A 19,958-nucleotide genomic window follows, 5' to 3' on the forward strand; every position below is an offset into this window, starting at 1 on the left:
GTAAAGAAAACCATTAGATGGCAATTGAAAATATCCAATATGTTTATGATCAAATACACCTCTTTAGGAGGGCATTAAGACCTGACATTAAAGATTTTTTGCGGTTACAAAACGAAAAACAAAAAGAGACATCAAAAAAATTCAGTTAAAACTTTCGAGAAAAAGCTGTCGAAGCCGTAAAGCCATATTTGGCCACACAAAATATGTTCAATTGAGCCTTCCCCGAAAGCAAAAAATATGTTATAGGCCTTATCTTTAATGAGAATAGGTAACAAGAAGACGAAAAAAGAGAAAAAGTGCAAAATTATTAAGACATTTTTGTTTTTGAAAACAATTATTTTCAAAGTCGTAAAAGCCAATAGCTACAAAATGAAATAATTAAACAGGTCGTCTTTTCGTCCAACGAAAGGCTTCAGACCTATAAGTAGTCAGATTGTGTCGTACGTCTACAAAAGGGACGTTAAAATTAGACAAAATTAAAAAAAAATAAAATTACTTTTTGTCCGAAAAACCCGTGTAGAAGCCAGTAAGTTCATAATGAATTCGTTGAAGATAACATTGGATTTTGTACACTTGCTGCTTCGACAAAAATAACGTCATGTTTGGCCTGTAATTAACAAGTAGAAAAAAAGAACAAAAATGCGAAGTTAAACGACGTTAATTTTTTTTTAATTTCTGAAAACAATTTTTTTCGAAGTCAAGAAAGCCATCAGCTGTCTTCAAATCAGAACAAAAGCTACTTTATTACTTCATCAAATGACAGTGAGAGCTCTTATTATCCAGGTAATTTAAGACGACTAAAAGACAAAGTAAAAACGACACTAAAGACAATTGTAAAAAAAATTCTATTAAATTCTTCGAGAAAGGGCTGTAGAAGCCGTTAAAACCATAATCTATCCCTTTCAAGACTTTTATATGTTCAATTGTGCCTTAATTTGGACGCAAATAATGTAATATCTGAACTCTCAACAATGTGATTATGTGACAAAACGAGAAAACACTTGAAAAATGGGTCAATACCTTAAAAAAAATAAAAATTGTGAAATCTAGTAGTATCAAAGCCAGAAAACCATCACTTAACGCGTAAAACCTAGGAAACAATCAAATGTAATTCAGTAGAAAGAAGAGGAGGAAGAGGCATTCTTTCCTTGCTGAAACTAAGCTACAAAATGCACAAATTAAGAGAAAATTAGTAGCAAAAATTCAATAAGCCATTGTTGATTTAAAAAGCAAACATTTTTAAAAGTCAAAACGACTATAATCCTTCGACTACAGAAAGTAGATACACTAATTAGGAACTGTTTAGGAAACCATTTTGACCTATCAACAATGAGATTTGATATGAATTGTTTTACTCTTTGATTAACATAAAAACTGCTCGATTTTTTTTTAAAAAAGACAGACTGATTCCAATCCGAATTATTTTTCGATTGTAATCTTTCAAGATTCGAGCAAAACCAGGCCCGCCATTGCTGTTGGCCCATTTAGAACACTCAATTGGTTCAAATGCTTTAGATCTAGACAATTTGTTAGTTAAAAGATGAAAAGTAAATGCTGCGTTTTTGATAATCATAGAGTAAAGTTAGCAAAAAAACGGTAAAACTTTGATTCTGGATTTCTCGATTGAAAAAGGCTGAGTTTTGAAAAGTTTAGCCAAAATTTTAGACATAACAATTAAATCAAAATAGTTAACAATATTTTTCTGTATCTAAAATTAAAATCAACAGTACTGTTGTTAACAATTTTTACCAATTTAAGCAAAAGTCACGAAATTTTAGGCGAAATTCCTGAAAATGTGAATAAAAACATCGGAAATCCGCCTGTTTTTCACAAAACTTCAAACCACGATAACTCCCTGTAAAACACGAAATACAACAAAATTCTTTTTAATTCCATATTCAACGCTGGAGGGGCTTTTTAATGATACCACTCACAACTCTGTACGATGAATATATCGATCGGTCAAAATTGTCTCAACAAAAAAAACCCATTTGAGTATATAGTTCCTACCCCCTCAAGAGGGGTGGGAGCAATGAGTTAATTGGAGATATTTGTTTTTTTGGTAACCTTTTGTAGGAATGGATGTTTGGATATAAACAAAATGTTGACAATGTTCACATTCTGTAACATCAGATCGTTTTCATGCAGCTTTTTGTGTTCGATTCAAACGAAAAAAGCTTTACCATAGTTCTCAGAAACGTAAATCAATTTAATTTTTAGACATTTTTGTCATTTAAATATTTCTCTCTAGCATTTAACGTAGGCGTTATATGTTCTGACAATGATCATACGACGTCACATTCTCAAAAAATACCGCTTACAGTCACAATTTTGATTGTCTGCGGCACTGATTAAATTTCTGAGAAAAAGCAGATAATATTTTTAGTAACTCTGGTCTTTTTTAATTACTATTTCCGGAACTCGCGTGGTATAATAGAGCTTCTATTGCTCTGGCAGATAAACTTCTGAATGTACGTGAGAACTTTCAATTCTATCTAAATCTCGCTGATTTTCTCTCGCATCAGTTCTAAAGTAGATTCATTTAAAATTACTATAGCATTGAGCAAATATCTGAAGCCACCATAACTTCTGTAAATTTATTGAGCTGCATATAAAAACACAACAAAAAAATGAATTCAAACCAAGAAGAAACAACCAATTCGGTTTCCTTGCCAGCTGAAGTGAGAAACCTTTTAATCGAAGCTAAATCTCGAACTTACAGCCCCTACTCGAAGTTCCCTGTGGGATGTGTTTTACAGCTGGATAACGGAGAGTATATTCAAGGCACGTTCATTTATTTAATCAAATCTTATTGCAATAACAGATGCAAAATGTATCGATGAATATTCTGTTAGCGCACGATGAGTTCCACAAAAATATGAAACACCGAAAAAATTTTTTCTTGTGATTTGACTGATATTTATCTTTTGCTATATGAAGAGTGGCATGAAGCCGAATGTTTTCAACCTAGATGTTGTGAAAATTAGGCGAAGAAAATCAAGTTGTGAAAAATCAAGTGTTCCCCTAAGGGGAACACTTGAACATATATCGAACATTATGAGCAACGTCGATGTACTGTCGTCGAGGAAACCAGGAAAAAGTTTTTAAAAATATTAATTTTGACATGTAGGTTTTTCAACCCATATGCCTGAAGAGACGACTAGACAATTGCTAATCAACAGTTTCAATTCAATTGTAGTTTGCCTAAATTGCACAAAATCTATGTTGAAAGTTTTCGACGATTTTCACCAAAAAATTTTTATATGACTAATCGAGCGCTTCATTATGCACTGTTGTAATCGTATCGGGAGTTGATTAAGAACATCGTCATACAAGTGTCACCGGAGTTTGTCTTAACCTCGGAATTTCCCGACGCGACTATTGTTGGGTTATGGTCTTTCGCAAGCGGAATAAAAAGCGTTTTTAACTAAGTAAAAGAATTAATTTCTCAAAAATGAGAGAATAACAAAATGATATTTTACAGTAGAATTTAGAGATTTACAGGAGAGATCTGATTATTAGATCAAGATGGTGATTTGAATTTGGGGATGAAAAAAAGACTCAAAAATCAGCTGTATATATATACCCATTATCAGTGTGAAAATGTCAAGATACAAAACTAATCTTAGTACAGTGATTTATAGTGGGGTCGCAAAGGTTACACAATATGGTTTGCTTCTGCAAATCAGTCGCAAAGGGAACCATAAATGGAATGCATTTGCACTTTTCTAAGAATTCATTCACACTTCCGGAGATATCATCATCATTTAATACATGCTGGGAAGATTTTACATCATTTAATCTAACTCTAATAATAGTCATCTAAATTCACCAATTTGAACCGAATATTGATTCTAAGCACCATTTCTTGACGATTCATTTATATAATTTCTTTGATCGAAGTCATATTGCTTGTCTTTCTAATCTGGTAAGTCAAACTTTCTTTCTAATTCTCACTAAGTTTAAGACTATAGTTTGATCGATATTCTAACACCCCCACTTAGACTTGAGCTGATTGCGTAGAGTCTGTTCCCATCAAAACTGCTCTGAATGTTTCCACTTTCGAAACGGGTAAGGTCTTTATGAAGATGTCCGCTGCCATTTGGTCTGTAGAGACGTAATGAATTGAAATAGTCCCATCCTCCGTCTTGTCCCGGATGAAGTGAAACTTTGTTTCGATATGCTTGCTCCTTTTGTGCATGACTGGGTTTTAGCAGAGTCTGATACAACTTTGGTTTTCTTCTCCAATTGCTATTGGACGTTTCTGTTGGATGCCAAAATCCTCAAGAAGTTGTTTCAGGTAGAGTGCTTCCTGAACTGCTGCTGCCATGCCTTGATATTCTGCTTCTAATGAAGACAGAGCAACTGTGGCCTGCTTCTTGACACCCCAGCTGAGTGCTGCGCCACGTCCGTTGAGCTTGAAGTAATAGCCCGTTGTTGATTTTCTGTCGTTCACGTCTCCAGACCAGTCTGCATCACTTTCCCCCACTAAATCATAACTAGCCTCTTTTGTGTAAGTAAGTTTTTAACCTTTTGAACTTTGAAAGTATCGCAGAAGTCGTTTTCCGCATATCCAGTGTTGATTGGTAGGTGCATTCATGTGTCTGGACAGAATGTTGACTGTGAACATGATGTCTGGCCTCGTCTGTTTGACCAGATACAGAAGTGATCCAACCAAGCTTCTGTAGATCCTCTGGTCCACTTCTTCGTCTCCGTTCTGTGCTGTCTGAAGTTTCAAATTCAAATCAGCTGGAGTTCTTGAGGGTTTGCATTGATCCATTTGAAACCGCTCAAGCATTGTTTCTATGTAGCGTTCTTGGTCGACTGTGACTTTGCCCTCTTCTCGTCTGATTCTTAGACCCAGAAACCAGTGTAGTCTCCCTCTGTGATCCATGTGAAAGGTTGCTTCTAGTGCCTTCTTGACATCAGAGACCACTGTCATACTTCTTGATGCTACTATGATGTCGTCAACCCAGACCAAGATGAAGGTGTGATCCTCTGCCTCTGATCTTGAGAACAAGCAGTGATCGTTCCTGCTTCTGGTGAACCCCTGTCTCAGTAGGAAGTTTGCCAGCTCTTTGTACCAGTTGTTAGCAGCCTGTTTCAAACCATAAATTGATTTATTTAGTCGACATACTAACTTCTCCCCATCTGATCCGCGTTTTACAAACTCCTGTGGCTGTTCCAGATACACTTCTTCCTCGATTGGTGAGTGCAGGAAAGCAGTCTTGACATCAAATTGGTGCATCACATGGCCCTGCTTCGCTGATAGCTGAAGTAGAATCCTGATTGTCTCTGGCTTACAGGTAGGCGCAAAAGTCTCAAAGTAGTCCAGTCCTTCCACTTGTTTGAAGCCTTTCGCCACATAGCGCGCTTTGTATTTGTCCACTTGACCACTGGGTCCCAATTTCACTTTGTAGACCCATTTGCCCGGTATGACGTCCCTGTCTGTGGGTGGTCTCACTAGGTTCCAAGTCTCGTTGTCTTGGAGTGCCTTAATCTCCTCCTTCATTGCCCGGTGCCACTGGTCCCAATCGCCACCTTGCTTGGCTTCGTAGACTGTGTTGGGTTCCACATAGTCGCCCTCAGTCACAGCAAGATGGGTCCTGCCTTCTCCAAAAAATTGCGGAACATTCCTTGCTCGTGTCCCTCGTCTGGGCTCTGCTCTGTCCGCGTGTTCCAGTGCATCTTCATTGAAGCCAACTGTCTCTAACTGTGAGAAGTCTTCTGTGTCACTGTCTTCAGTGACTCTGAGTCTCTGTAACTCACTCTTGTTGCAGTAAATCCTTCATCTAGTGCTGTTTCTCCAACATCCGAGGCCTCTTGTCTCAGTGTTGTTTCTTGAGTATTCACGCTCCCTGCGTCATGCCACTCCTCCTTTATTGCAGTAGATATGTCCTGTCGTTCTCTGTTGTGCCAGATTCCCAGTTCCGACCCATCATCTAGTAGGTTACCCGTTTCTTTGTTGCCAGGGATTGAGCCCACTTCAGACTCCTTGATGATCACATCTCGAACTGCCATCACCTTGCGTGTGTTGGGTATGTACACCAGGTATCCGTTTTCTCCTTCAGTGTAACCCACAAACTTTCCTTCCAGTGCCTTGGGTTCAAGTTTGCTGACTTCTCGGTCCCTCTTCCCCATGAAGACTGTGCAACCAAAAATAGATAATTTACTAATTGGAAGCTTAGGTTTTATACCTCTCATCAGCTCTGCTAGGCATTTTTCTTCTCGTCTGACAACCAAGTTTCTGATCCTTGCTGCGTGATGAATTGATGCTCCCCACATCATCTTAGGAAGTCCTGAGTCAATGAGCAAACATCTTGACATCTCCAGCAGTGTCCTGTTGCACGTCTCAGCTAACCCATTCTGTTGTGGCGTCTCTGGTATGGTCTTCTCCTGTAGAATGCCTGCATCTAAGCAGTACTTCTTGAACTGCTCTGAGAGAAACTCCTTAGCGTTGTCTTGCCTCAGCTTCTTGGGCGTCCCCACACGGAGAACAAACTTCTTCAGGCTGGCCAATGCTTCACTCTTTGCCTTAATCAATTCCACAAACACAATTTTCGTGTACTGGTCTGCAAACACTATGCAGAACCGGAACCCTGACAGTGACTCTACTCTGAAAGATCCCATCACGTCTGTGAACACCCTCTCCAGCTTCTCTTCTGCTTGGGTCTCTGCCACTCTTGGTACTGGAGTTTTTGTGATCTTGGCCAATGCACACACATTGCATACATCATCGCGTTTCCCACTGTCTCTGGTGCATTCCTGACCACATCCGCTTAATTCAAATGACCCAATCGTCTGTGCCACTTCCTTGCACTGTCAAGTTTCACGCTGTTGGAACTCATCTTGAATTTTAGAACGCTGCAGGGTAAGTAAAACAAATATTTTTCTTGTGTTAGTTTTACCCGAGTTCCCTTTTGGAGTTTCATGCAGCTGTTTCCTCTCTCGAAAGTGAAGCTATGTCCCCACTGCGTGCATCTTGTGACTGATAGGAGGTTTGAAGAATAGTCCGGCACACACAGAACATTTTCGAGTTCGCATTGGAATTGCCCTTTGTTTGAGGGTATGTTGATCCTCACACAGCCTCTGCCCACCACTCTGGAAGCCTCTCCGTTGGGATTTCTGACCACTGATTGAATGGGCACAAAGTCCAGGAACGCATCGATGTTCGTCACTATGTGATCTGTACAACCACTGTCCAATAGCATGCCTGCTTTTTTCCACTGAGTAAGAGCTGCCCACCATTCCTCGTCTGGTGTAGCCAATGTTGGAACCATTGCCACTGACTCATGTTTGCCTCCATCTCTTTGTCTCTTGCATGCCCTGTCTAGGTGGCCCTTCTCACCACACTTGCTGCATTGTGCTGTCTCCTTCTTCCTGCAGTCCTTGGCAAAGTGTCCAGGGACCCCACACACAAAGCTGTTTCCTTTCTTGGGTCCCTTCTTGAAGTCACGCTTCACTGCCAGTGCCACTGAACCACTTTGTCCCTTGTGTCTCTGCACCGTGCTCTCATGAAAGTTCTGCAGCCTTTTCCTCAACTCTGTGAAGTTTGTTGCCGGGTTGAAGCTTTCCTGTATAGCAAATTTTTCATACCTCATTGGAAGACCATTGAGGACCAAGGCGTTGAAGAGGGTCTCTGAGACTGCTTCCCCTGCTTCTTGTAGCCTTGAAAGCAACTCCTGTCCTCTGATGAAGAAGCTGTCCAAATCCTCAGAATCCTCGAGCTGCAGTCGAGCAAGCTGTGCCACTAAAGTCACCACTGTCGGCGTCTCCACACTCTGAAATCTTTCTTGCAAAAGCTTCCAAGCCTTTGCTCCATCTCCAATGCCATCATCTCCCACACAGTCATGTCTCATCAGCATGAGGGTTGTTGCATCTAGAGTCAGTGCCCGATGGCACCACACATTGATCCGTTTCTCCTTGATGTCTGCAACTTCCTTCTCATATGCATCCTTCAGCACCTTGTGGTTCTTCTTCTCATCATTGGTTGCCCCATTGGCCAGTGGCACAGGCTCATTGGGTTACTCCTTTGTCCCCAGTAGTGATCCTAGTGTAGAGTCCCTTCGTCTGCATCATCGCCACAAATCTTGTGCTCCAGATTGGAAAGTCCTGTGCCTTTCCTGTGTAAGTCAGCAGCTTCACTGTCTGTTGATCCATTGGAGTTTGAGCAGGCAAAACGGTTGTGAAAAAAAAAGTATTAAGCAGAAAAGGATTATGACTGTCAACAACAAATTAGTTTTGTTTTGGAAATTAATTTTATGACTTAGAAAATTGCTGGGCCCATAACCTGTTGGGCTATGGACTTTTGCAAGCGGAATAAAAAGCGTTTTTAACTAAGTAAAAGAATTAATTTCTCAAAAATGAGAGAATAACAAAATGATATTTTACAGTAGAATTTAGAGATTTACAGGAGAGATCTGATTATTAGATCAAGATGGTGATTTGAATTTGGGGATGAAAAAAAGACTCAAAAATCAGCTGTATATATATACCCATTATCAGTGTGAAAATGTCAAGATACAAAACTAATCTTAGTACAGTGATTTATAGTGGGGTCGCAAAGGTTACACAATATGGTTTGCTTCTGCAAATCAGTCGCAAAGGGAACCATAAATGGAATGCATTTGCACTTTTCTAAGAACTCATTCACACTTCCGGAGATATCATCATCATTTAATACATGCTGGGAAGATTTTACATCATTTAATCTAACTCTAATAATAGTCATCTAAATTCACCAATTTGAACCGAATATTGATTCTAAGCACCATTTCTTGACGATTCATTTATATAATTTCTTTGATCGAAGTCATATTGCTTGTCTTTCTAATCTGGTAAGTCAAACTTTCTTTCTAATTCTCACTAAGTTTAAGACTATAGTTTGATCGATATTCTAACAACGATAAGAAAACGTAGGGTAATGTTGCCTTTTCTTCATATCAGAAATAAATAAGTTTTCTTATGAAAGTAGTACCGTTTTTTGGTATTATACAGAGAATTGAACCCATTCGTTGTAATTTTAGATGTAATATGTTTTTTTTTGCAAAATCTTGCAAGATTTTTGAGATGGAACGAAGTGCTCGTAATTTTGTGCAGCGACTTTCCAAGCTCGGCAGTAATTCTCACTTTGTGGTCATTCAAATTTAAAATTCCAGGAACGAAATCAGCTGATTTTTGTGTGCTCAAATTTGATGGATTTTGCGCCGCAAAAATGAGTTAACTTTTGTCAGTGAAATTCGAATTGTTTATGATTGAGTTTGTTTGTTGATTTTGCGCTGCAGATTTGATTATCGTTGTAATCCAGTGATTTTGCTTGGCAATTAGTTTCAATTGGAAGAGAATTACCTGAATGCTAAATTGGAAGATTGAAGAATGAAAATCAGTTAAGAACAAATATGAAAAAATACATCGCAACTATTTCGCCAGGTGGAAGAACAACAGTTTAATCAATTTTCAAACGGATGGTCAGAAAGAAGTCTAATTTTGGAGCAGGCAGTGTTTTATATTTAAAAAAAATGATAATTATTGAAACGTTTTTTCATCAGATTGAAGGATTTGGGTTGTGGATAGTCACATTTGAGTTAACTACACTATTTGGGGTAAGAAAAAAGATTAAATTGACCAAAAAGTTAAAAATGAAGTTCCAAATGATGATTGAGAAGGATGGTGCTGACTAATGTGCCACATTTCCCTCCGGCCGACATAATATTAATAATTTTTTAAGCTTATTGGCTGACAGAGTTGGACGCGTTTTCTACTTCTCTGACGATCATCTTTTATTTTTCTCATAATTTGCATAATTTGGAGAAATATTACTTAGAACGGGTAAGCTTGTGTACTCGGTCCGGTTGAATTTTGCCTTGAGAAGTTTTGAAAGTTTCCTATTGCACCTTGTATGCTGATCTTCTGCTGGTCTTGGTTTAGTAGCTTGTCGCAGCGCTGCTGCGATGGTGCTTTAGATGGTGAGATTTGAATAACAGTATAATATTATACGAAAAATTGGCGTGGATTCATTTGATTTATCCTGTTCTGGGAGTGATATTCGTTGGCATGTTTGTTGCTGTTATTGCTGTGTTTGTTTCCTCTTTGACCGTGGTGATGGCACTGGAATGATTCGCGGTGCGTTTGTCCCTTGCTTTTGCGATGTAGTTATTTGAAGTCGGGCTGCCATCGATTTCAGAAACTTTGTTTGCATGCGAACTCTCAACGTGTGCGCCCCCGATACGATCGACTCTATCGATGATACTCAACTAGCATCTGTTATCGACATCGATAATCTTCTTATTGATTGGCGCTAATCATTTTACCGCAAAATTGTCATAATCCTTGTAAACTAACAAACATTGATTCATAACACAAGAAATTTGAAACCAAAAGGGCACGTGACAACAATGTAATTAAGGTAATTTTGAGGACTAAGGTTTTGAAACATCAAAAAACAGAGTAGAAAAATCCGAAAGAAGGCAAGTCGACGCCCCCCAACCGAGCACCAAACTATCCCCCCAGGAGGCATCGACACTGTCATTTGGCGCTTCAAACGAACAGATCCAACCCGAACAGCAGAGCAACCTCCTCTGTGGACAAGTTGGTCAACACAGATGCTAGGAGGGTGGAAAGGAAGCTACATTGAAAAAGAAATACGTGGAATGTTGGAATTGGACAAAAGTTGAAGTTGCATTATGGAAGGGTCTCGTGCAGGTGTTCTGTGAGAAGAAATGACAAATCAGATAAGCTTTGAGAACTTATATATTTTTTATATCACTCCATTTATTGGTTCTCGGGGCAAATAACACCCCCCCCCCTCACTGAAGAGGCGTAGTCACCAATTATCAACAGGGTTTGCGTAACTATAACTCAGGATTTCTCCTTTTTTTTGAAAAAAAAACAGTTTCTCAGCTAAGCGATTGTTAAAATTATTAGCAGTTCAAATTGTTATATTATAAAATTCGGGTCCGGTGAAACTTTTGCAAAGATTACATTAACCCAGCAGCCAGCCAGTGCAATCCGGCCAACCGGACATCTCTACAGCCTCAACCAGCCGACTTCATCGTTCCGCCAGTGGAACATCCAAGCCGTAGTCGACATCTACACCAACCCAGCAACCAGCCAGTGCAATCCGGCCAACCGGACATCTCTGCAGCCTCAACCAGCCGACTTCATTGTTCAACCAGTGGAACATCCAAGCCGTAGTCGACATCTACACCAACCCAGCAGCCAGCCAGTGCAATCCGGCCAACCGGACATCTCTGCAGCCTCAACCAGCCGACTTCATCGTTCAGCCAGTGGAACATCCAAGCCGCAGTCAACATCTACACCAACCCAGCAGGCAGCCAGTGCAATCCGGCCAACCGGACATCTCTGCAGCCTCAACCAGCCGACTTCATCGTTCAGCCAGTGGAACATCCAAGCCGTAGTCGACATCTACACCACCCCAGCAGCCAGACAGTGCAATCTGGCCAATCGGGCATCTGTGCAGCCGCAACCAGCCGAGTTAATCTTTCCGCCTGTAGAACCAGTCAACAAAGTGCCCTAAAGATCACCCAGAGTGCCCCCCAAAAGTCACAAAAAGGCCCCCCAACGTCGCTCAAAGGCCCCCCCAAGGTCACCAAAAGTGTCCCAAAGGTCACCCAGAGTGCCCCCCAAGATCACACAAAGTGCCCCAAAGGTCACCCAAAGTGCCCCCCAAGGTCATCAAAAGTGCCCCAAAGGTCACCAAGAGTGCCCCCCAAGGTCACAAAAAGGCCCCCCAACGTCGCTCAAAGGCCCCCCCAAGGTCACCAAAAGTGTCCCAAAGGTCACCAAGAGTGCCCCCCAAGGTCACAAAAAGGCCCCCCAACGTCGCTCAAAGGCCCCCCAAGGTCACCAAAAGTGTCCCAAAGGTCACCCAGAGTGCCCCCCAAGGTCACACAAAGTGCCCCAAAGGTCACCCAAAGTGCCCCCCAAGGTCATCAAAAGTGCCCCAAAGGTCACCAAGAGTGCCCCCCAAGGTCACAAAAAGGCCCCTCAACGTCGCTCAAAGGCCCCCCCCCAAGGTCACCAAAAGTGTCCCAAAGGTCACCAAGAGTGCCCCCAAGGTCACAAAAAGGCCCCCCAACGTCGCTCAAAGGCCCCCCAAGGTCACCAAAAGTGTCCCAAAGGTCACCCAGAGTGCCCCCCAAGGTCACACAAAGTGCCCCAAAGGTCACCAAGAGTGCCCCCCAAGGTCACAAAAAGGCCCCCCAACGTCGCTCAAAGGCCCCCCGAGGTCACCAAAAGTGTCCCAAAGGTCACCCAGAGTGCCCCCCAAGGTCACACAAAGTGCCCCAAAGGTCACCCAAAGTGCCCCCCAAGGTCATCAAAAGTGCCCCAAAGGTCACCAAGAGTGCCCCCCAAGGTCACAAAAAGGCCCCCCAACGTCGCTCAAAGGCCCCCCAAGGTCACCATAAGTGTCCCAAAGGTCACCCAGAGTGCCGCCCAAGGTCACACAAAAGTGCCCCAAAGGTCACCCAAAGTGCCCCCCAAGGTCATCAAAAGTGCCCCAAAGGTCACCAAGAGTGCCCCCCCCCCAAGGTCACAAAAAGGCCCCCCAACGTCGCTCAAAGGCCCCCCCAAGGTCACCAAAAGTGTCCCAAAGGTCACCCAGAGTGCCCCCTAAGGTCACACAAAGTGCCCCAAAGGTCAACCGAAGTGCCCCCAAAGGTCACACAAAGTGCCCCAAAGGTCAGCCAGAGCTCCCCCCAAGGTCACCAAAAGTGTCACAAAGTTCACCCAGAGTGCCCCCCAAGGTCACACAAAGTGCCCCAAAGGTCACCCAAAGTGCCCCCCAAGGTCATCAAAAGTGCCCCAAAGGTCACCAAGAGTGCCCCCCAAGGTCACAAACAGGCCCCCCAACGTCGCTCAAAGGCCCCCCCAAGGTCACCAAAAGCGTCCCAAAGGTCACCCAAAGTGCCCCCCAAGGTCACACAAAGTGCCCCAAAGGTCACCCAAAGTGCCCCCCAAGGTCATCAAAAGTGCCCCAAAGGTCACCAAGAGTGCCCCCCAAGGTCACAAAAAGGCCCCCCAACGTCGCTCAAAGGCCCCCCAAGGTCACCATAAGTGTCCCAAAGGTCACCCAGAGTGCCGCCCAAGGTCACACAAAAGTGCCCCAAAGGTCACCCAAAGTGCCCCCCAAGGTCATCAAAAGTGCCCCAAAGGTCACCATGAGTGCCCCCCCAAGGTCACAAAAAGGCCCCCCAACGTCGCTCAAAGGCCCCCCCAAGGTCACCAAAAGTGTCCCAAAGGTCACCCAGAGTGCCCCCTAAGGTCACACAAAGTGCCCCAAAGGTCAACCGAAGTGCCCCCAAAGGTCACACAAAGTGCCCCAAAGGTCAACCAGAGCTCCCCCCAAGGTCACCAAAAGTGTCCCAAAGTTCACCCAGAGTGCCCCGCAAGGTCACACAAAGTGCCCCAAAGGTCACCCAAAGTGCCCCCCAAGGTCATCAAAAGTGCCCCAAAGGTCACCAAGAGTGCCCCCCAAGGTCACAAACAGGCCCCCCAACGTCGCTCAAAGGCCCCCCCAAGGTCACCAAAAGCGTCCCAAAGGTCACCCAGAGTGCCCCCCAAGGTCACACAAAGTGCCCAAAAGGTCACCAAGATTACCCCCCAAGGTCAAAAGGGCCCCCCAAAGTCACCCAAAATACCAACTAAGATCACCCAAAACCCCCCAAACGTCACCCAGAGTCCACTTAAGGCCATCCAAAGCTCTTCAAAGAGCCCCCGAGTTCACTCAAGTTGATCTCACTCAACCCTCAAAGAAACGCAAGGTGCCCTCCAAGCTCACCCCAAAATTCGCCACAAAATTACCGTGTGTCCACCAACGTCATCCAAATTGACATATATCAACCCCCTAAGGTCAGCAATTTATCCCCTTAAGCCCCCAATAACATCCTAGATTATTGAATTAAGAATTCTAATTTGACGAATTTACCCCTCAAACAAACCAAAACATATAAAGAGCAACAAAAATGAAGACAACACTAACAAAGAAATCAAAATTCGGAAATAGCAAGCAAAGCATAAATAGCACTGTCAAGCTCTTCCACCAACGCTTTAAAAACGCGCAACTGCTTGAGAGTGAAATAAGGAGGCAAATATCAGACAATCTTGATTCAGAAATAGTCTCTCAGACGTTTCAGGAATTCATCCGAAATGTCGAACAAACAGAAAAAATCGTGGAGGTAATGGCCCAGTCCGAAAGCAGTCAAGTCTTGGAACCTCTTGAAGAGGCAGAGAAGCTAACTACAATGAAAATTGAAATAATGCAAATTGTCAAGCAACACGAAATTTCGATGAGAAAAGAAACCTCCAGAGCAAGTAGCAGATCATCACTTAGAAGTCGAGTGTCAGCTGTTTCAAGCACTTCGAGGAAAAATCAGCAAAAAACCACTGGAAGCAGGCATGTTGACAACCAAAACAACACACTCCTTTCTTCGAAAGACACTGCTAAATCCTCAGGAGGAACGAAAATCCAAACCAAAGAAACTGAAACATCAACAACAACGATTGGCAAATACAATTTGCGGAACAGAAGCATACCAAAATTGGGCGCATGCACGGGTGGAGAAGCAGATTTTGACCCACAAACAGCTCTCCCAAGTCAGAACGTCATTTCACAAGAAGATGAATCTGATAACAACGATGAAAATCATCTAGACGGATCTGGTGATCATAATTGGACAACCGAAAATCCCATTTCCATTGTTCCTAATAACCTAAGAAACAACGACGTGCAGCCCAACTACACACGAAACCCTGAGGGAATATACTTGCCTTCTAGGCAGGAAATGCTACAAATTAAGACGCAGAATTGTCTGAATAGTCAGCAACAACGAGAATCCTATAACATATTCCGTCAAAAGACACCAGAACCTTGTCTCCTACCGAAAGAGGGCCGTGGAATCACAGAGGTGGTGGCAAGCTTACAAGAAAGTCAAAACGTTGCATGCCAATTAAAAGAAATCTCAACAATATCACACGCCAATAGCAATGCATATCCTCAACAAATCGGTTCAACCCAACTTTCTACATCAATCCCATTATCAACTCCTGACATAAACCAGCATTGTAGCTATTCGCAACCAATCGGCAGCCTCAGCAGCAACCAGGGTTTTTCAATTATGAACCCCGAAGCAAATGGTCCTTTAATTCATCATCGCGTTGCGCAAAACATCCTTCCTGCACAAAGCCATACACATTTTCAACCAAGCCACAGCACACAGCATCTCACAAAGTGGAAGGAAAAGGAATCGCTCAACTCACTTGGCGTCGTAAATAATTGGCCTGAAAGTCTTGGCCAAAACCACCAAAAGGCCTCAATAACCAAAATTACTGCCAAGAGGGTTTCGTACCCCCTGCAACTCAGCAGATGATACAACCACCAGGCCTCCATCAGCAACTGCCAACGACACGTGAACAATATGTTCAACCTAATAACTGTACAAACCGTCAACAACCCTCTTCGGAAAATGTAAGTGGTCACCAACAACCAATCCACAATGGAAATAATGCTAATCAGCAAACTGCGCGTCCACAATACTCCGACACCTATCATCATCAGCCATTCTTTCGAAACAACTATCGCTCAGTGAAGCTGCCAGACATACGAATACAAAAGTTCGACGGAGACCCACTGAAGTGGAATGAATGGTCCTGCATGTTTTCCTCAGCTATTCATCAAAACCGTGACATCACTGATAATGAAAGAATGAGCTACCTGCAAACATTGGTGGTTGGACCAGCAAGAGAAGCCATTTCGGGATATCTCTGTAACCCCGGATTCTATCATGATGCCTTATCGGAACTTGAAAGACGCTTTGGAAATCCTCAACACGTTGTCGCCGCCCTCACCAAAGAACTCGAACTGTGGCAGAGACCACAAGCAAGCGACCACGCAACACTGATAAGCTACGCTTCTTTCCTGAGAAAACTAGTCCAGACATTTAATGCACATGGTTTTTACGCAGACTTGAATTCTACCTATTTAGTCCGGATCGCCCGAGATAAGCTACCATGGTCATTGAAAATGAAATGGAGTGAACACCTAGTCGACAATGGAAGTCCATTCCCAGGATTGGAAGACCTCTCAATATGGATGGATAAACAGGCTAGAGCCTGTGAACCTCTACAGGACAACAGCTTTTCCAGCAACGAAACGAACAACGGAAATTACGACAAGAACGACCGCAATAGAGGTAAATTTAACCATAAATCTAATTTCAGGCACAAAGAAAGAAACGGAAACCAAAAATTTAGCCAATCCGGCTACAACAAGAACCACCACAACCAAAACCCGAACAATAATAACCAGAACGCAAACGAACATCATCACAACAACGCTAACAGAGCAAAAACATTTGAAAGCAACAACAGCAGTTTTGTTCACAAACCATTCAATCCAAAGAAACACGAGTCTCAACAAAACAGAAGTACAAACTGTCCGGTCGATCAAGGCGACCATTACATAGGGAAGTGTCCAAAATTTCTGCAAATGTCACCGTCTGAACGTAATGCTGAAGTCAAGAAGAATTTTCTTTGCTACAATTGTCTTAGCTCAACCCATAACGCAAAAACATGTCCATCGAAAATTTCATGCAGACATTGTTCACGGAAACACCACTCAATGCTACATGACAACAATTACGTCTCACAGCAAAAAACAAACGCTACTCAACACGAATTACCACTACGCGAGTCCTTTGACGAGATCAGCAAAGAAACGAAATCACCCAACTACACGCCAGTTTTCCCTCGAAAAATTAGAAATCAGCTTCCAATGGTTCCCATTAAACTTTACGGTCCCAACGAAACATGCGAATGTTATGCTTTACTTGACAGCTGCAGCACAATATCTTATGTTTTCGATCCCATGGTAACCAAACTCAATGCAGCACGAACGAGCCTAGAATCAACTCTGACCGTTTCGACAGCCTTTGGTGATTCCTCAATGGAAGCCAAACTTGTACAACTTGATATTGGACCCTTTAACAGCAACAAACCACTGTTTCACTTGAATTACGTTTATTCAATTAACAATTGGCATTTTGATGATGCCCCTGTTTCAGAACTGAATGATGTTTGCAGCAAACATCTCCATTTGCAACACATCAGTTTTCCCCAACTGGAAAACAATCGCATCCAAGTATTACTTGGAATTGACGCAACACAGTACATCCTCGAAAGAGAGTTTTTACAGGGACCCAAAAACACGCCATTTGCAATCAGAAATCTGTTAGGCTGGACTATAACTGGTCCAATCAAATTCGGCCATAAGGAACAACAAAGAACCAACTTCCTTTCTCTTAGCTATGAAGCATTCGACAGAGAATTGACGCTCACAACAAATGAAGATCCTCTGGCAGATTATATAACCAGTTTCTGGAAGATAGATTCATCGGGAACGGAAAATGAAAATGAAACGCCTTTGTCAAAAGATGGCACCAGAGCACTTAAAATACTGAATGGTACAGTGCGTCACACAGGCGAGAGGTACGAGATCGGTCTTCTCTGGAAAGAAAAAGTAAATTTGCAGAACAACTATCCTGTAGCTAAGGCACAAATTCAAAGCCTCGAAAAGAAACTAAGCAAAGCTCAGCTGCTGAAAGAGATGTATCAGAAGACACTCGATACAGACATCGAGAAGGGATATGTCAAGCCAGTTATTTTCTCTAGCATCGCCCCTAGCCGCGTATGGTACCTACCACATCACCCAGTCACCAACCCCAATAAGCCTGGAAAAGTACGGCGAGTTTCAAATGCTGCATCTGTTTTTAAAGGGAATTCTCTGAACAGTAACCTCTTGACAGGCCCAGACCTGATCAACAATCTGGTTGGTCTCCTGCTTCGTTTCAGAGAAAATCCAGTTGCAGTCAGCGCCGATATTGAGGCGATGTTTATGCAAGTAGGTATAATTGAGACAGACCAGCCTTCAATGAGATTTCTCTGGCCCACCAATCACAGTGTGAAGCAATCCCAGTACACCCGTCTCATGCTCACCATCAACAGCTATTTTTGTCCTCCAGAAAACGCAGCGAGGACTGTCACCGCGTACTTGGTGTTCAATGGAATAAATCAACAGACAAATTTTTCCATCAGAAACCATCAAAATTTGAAACCAACGCAGAGAATTACACTGTTCGAAAACTACTATCTCTAATCGCATGCCTTTTTGACCCGCTAAGGATTATAGCGCCCGTAATCATCACTCTGAAAATTATACTGCAAGAGATATGGAAAGAGGGTCTAGCATGGGATGACAGCCTGCCAAAGGAGAAGATTAAATCAATTCAAACATGGATAGACAATTACATGTACTCTCCCCCAATTGAAATCCCTCGCTGCCTAACACTAGACGTAGCGACCAGAAAAGCCTATGAACTACACGTTTTTACGGATGCTTCTCAACTAGCCTATGGTGCCGTTGCTTATGCCGAATTATCTCTGAAAACGGCGTATCTTGTAATTTCCTAATGAGCAAAGCCAAAGTTGATCCAATCAAGCAGCTAAGTATCCCAAAACTCGAACTTCAAGCCGCCGTCCTTGGAACCCGTTTAGCTCACTTCATCAAGAAACACCATACTATAGAGTTCAAAGATACCACATTTTGGTGTGACAGCATGGCTGTCCTGGCTTGGATCAAAAACTCAGAAAAACTTAAAGTTTTCGTGGGCAACCGAGTAAGCGAAATTCAAAGTCAATCGCCAACCAGCAGCTGGAGACATATCAGTGGGAAAAGCAATCCAGCCGATCACGTTTCTCGAGGTATTCTTCCTGCTGACATTAAAGAGCATTGGCTAAGCCCACCAGCATTTTTGTTCAAACCGAAAGAAAGCTAGAGCACTTTTCTCAACACCGAGAAGACAAACACCACAATGGCGCGACAAACAATTCAACCAGTGGTTGCAGCAAAAAATTTCTCAAAATGGACGAAGTTGCTAAAAGCAACAGCCCAAGTGTTTCGGTTCATCGAAATCTTGCGAACTAAATCCAAAAGAGCACTCAACATCAACGATGTCGAAAACGCCAGGAACCACCTTATTCAAGTATCTCAGCAGAATTCATTCGGTCCCTCAATCGCTCTCTTGAATAAAAACAAGAATTTGCCATCCAAAGACAAACTTCTGCCGCTCTCACCCTTTCTGAAGGATAATATTTTAAGAGTTGGTGGCAGAACAAAGAGAAGTACTTTGGGATATAACACAAAGCATCCAATTGTCCTTAACGCAAAGGAATCAATCGCCCGACTATTCCTGGAGAAGTGCCATGAAATCTGCATGCACTTTGGAACAGAGTATGTCAAAAACTTTGTACAGCAAAGTTACTATGTTTTTGGCCTAAGAGACTCCCTACGCAGCATTTCATACAAGTGCTTTGAATGTAGACGTTTTAAAGGACAAGGTCTTCAGCCACCTATGGCAGATCTGCCTGATGCCCGATTTCCAGAAAACGAATCACCCGTAACCTTCACGAATGTAGGACTTGATTATATTGGGCCCTTCACCGTTATTCAAAGAGGCAAAGAAGAGAAGGCCTATATCTGTCTTTTCAACTGCTTAGTGACTCGAGCAGTACATTTGGAAGTGACAGAAGATCTGACAACATCAGCTTGTATCACAGCCATCCGCAGATTCATTGCTCGACGGGGACAACCACGGCTCTTACTCAGTGATAACGGAAGCAACTTCCTGGGAGCCAGAAAACAAATCAGAAGACAAAATCTGCAGTTGGACCACGACTTTATCAAGAACAACTTGTTGAACCAGTCAGTTGAATGGCGCCTCAACCCTCCATCTGCTCCTCACTTTGGAGGCGTGTGGGAGAGGCTCGTACAGATAGTAAAACGAGCTCTTCTTCTGAACTTGGGTTCTGCCAAATTGACTTGGGACGTCTTCACAACCATTGTCGCAGAAGCAGAATGCTTAGTTAATGCACGCCCCTTGACC

The 19,958-nt window shown here is 42.8% G+C and overlaps 1 protein-coding gene across 1 annotated transcript in view; it reads left to right on the forward strand.

The window, feature by feature from the left end:
* Positions 1 to 2,447: 2,447 nt before the first annotated feature.
* LOC142337536 (cytidine deaminase-like) overlaps positions 2,448 to 19,958 on the forward strand; it is a 36,484-nt gene continuing 18,973 nt past the window's right edge. Inside the window, exon 1 of the mRNA XM_075386832.1 lies at positions 2,448 to 2,784. Coding sequence (XP_075242947.1) covers positions 2,631 to 2,784 — 154 coding nt within the window. The 5' untranslated portion in view covers positions 2,448 to 2,630. The remainder of the gene's footprint in view (positions 2,785 to 19,958) is intronic.

This window comes from Convolutriloba macropyga, chromosome 4 (assembly GCF_964194025.1).
Source record: "Convolutriloba macropyga chromosome 4, txConMacr16.3, whole genome shotgun sequence".
Lineage (NCBI taxonomy): Eukaryota > Metazoa > Xenacoelomorpha > Acoela > Convolutidae > Convolutriloba > Convolutriloba macropyga.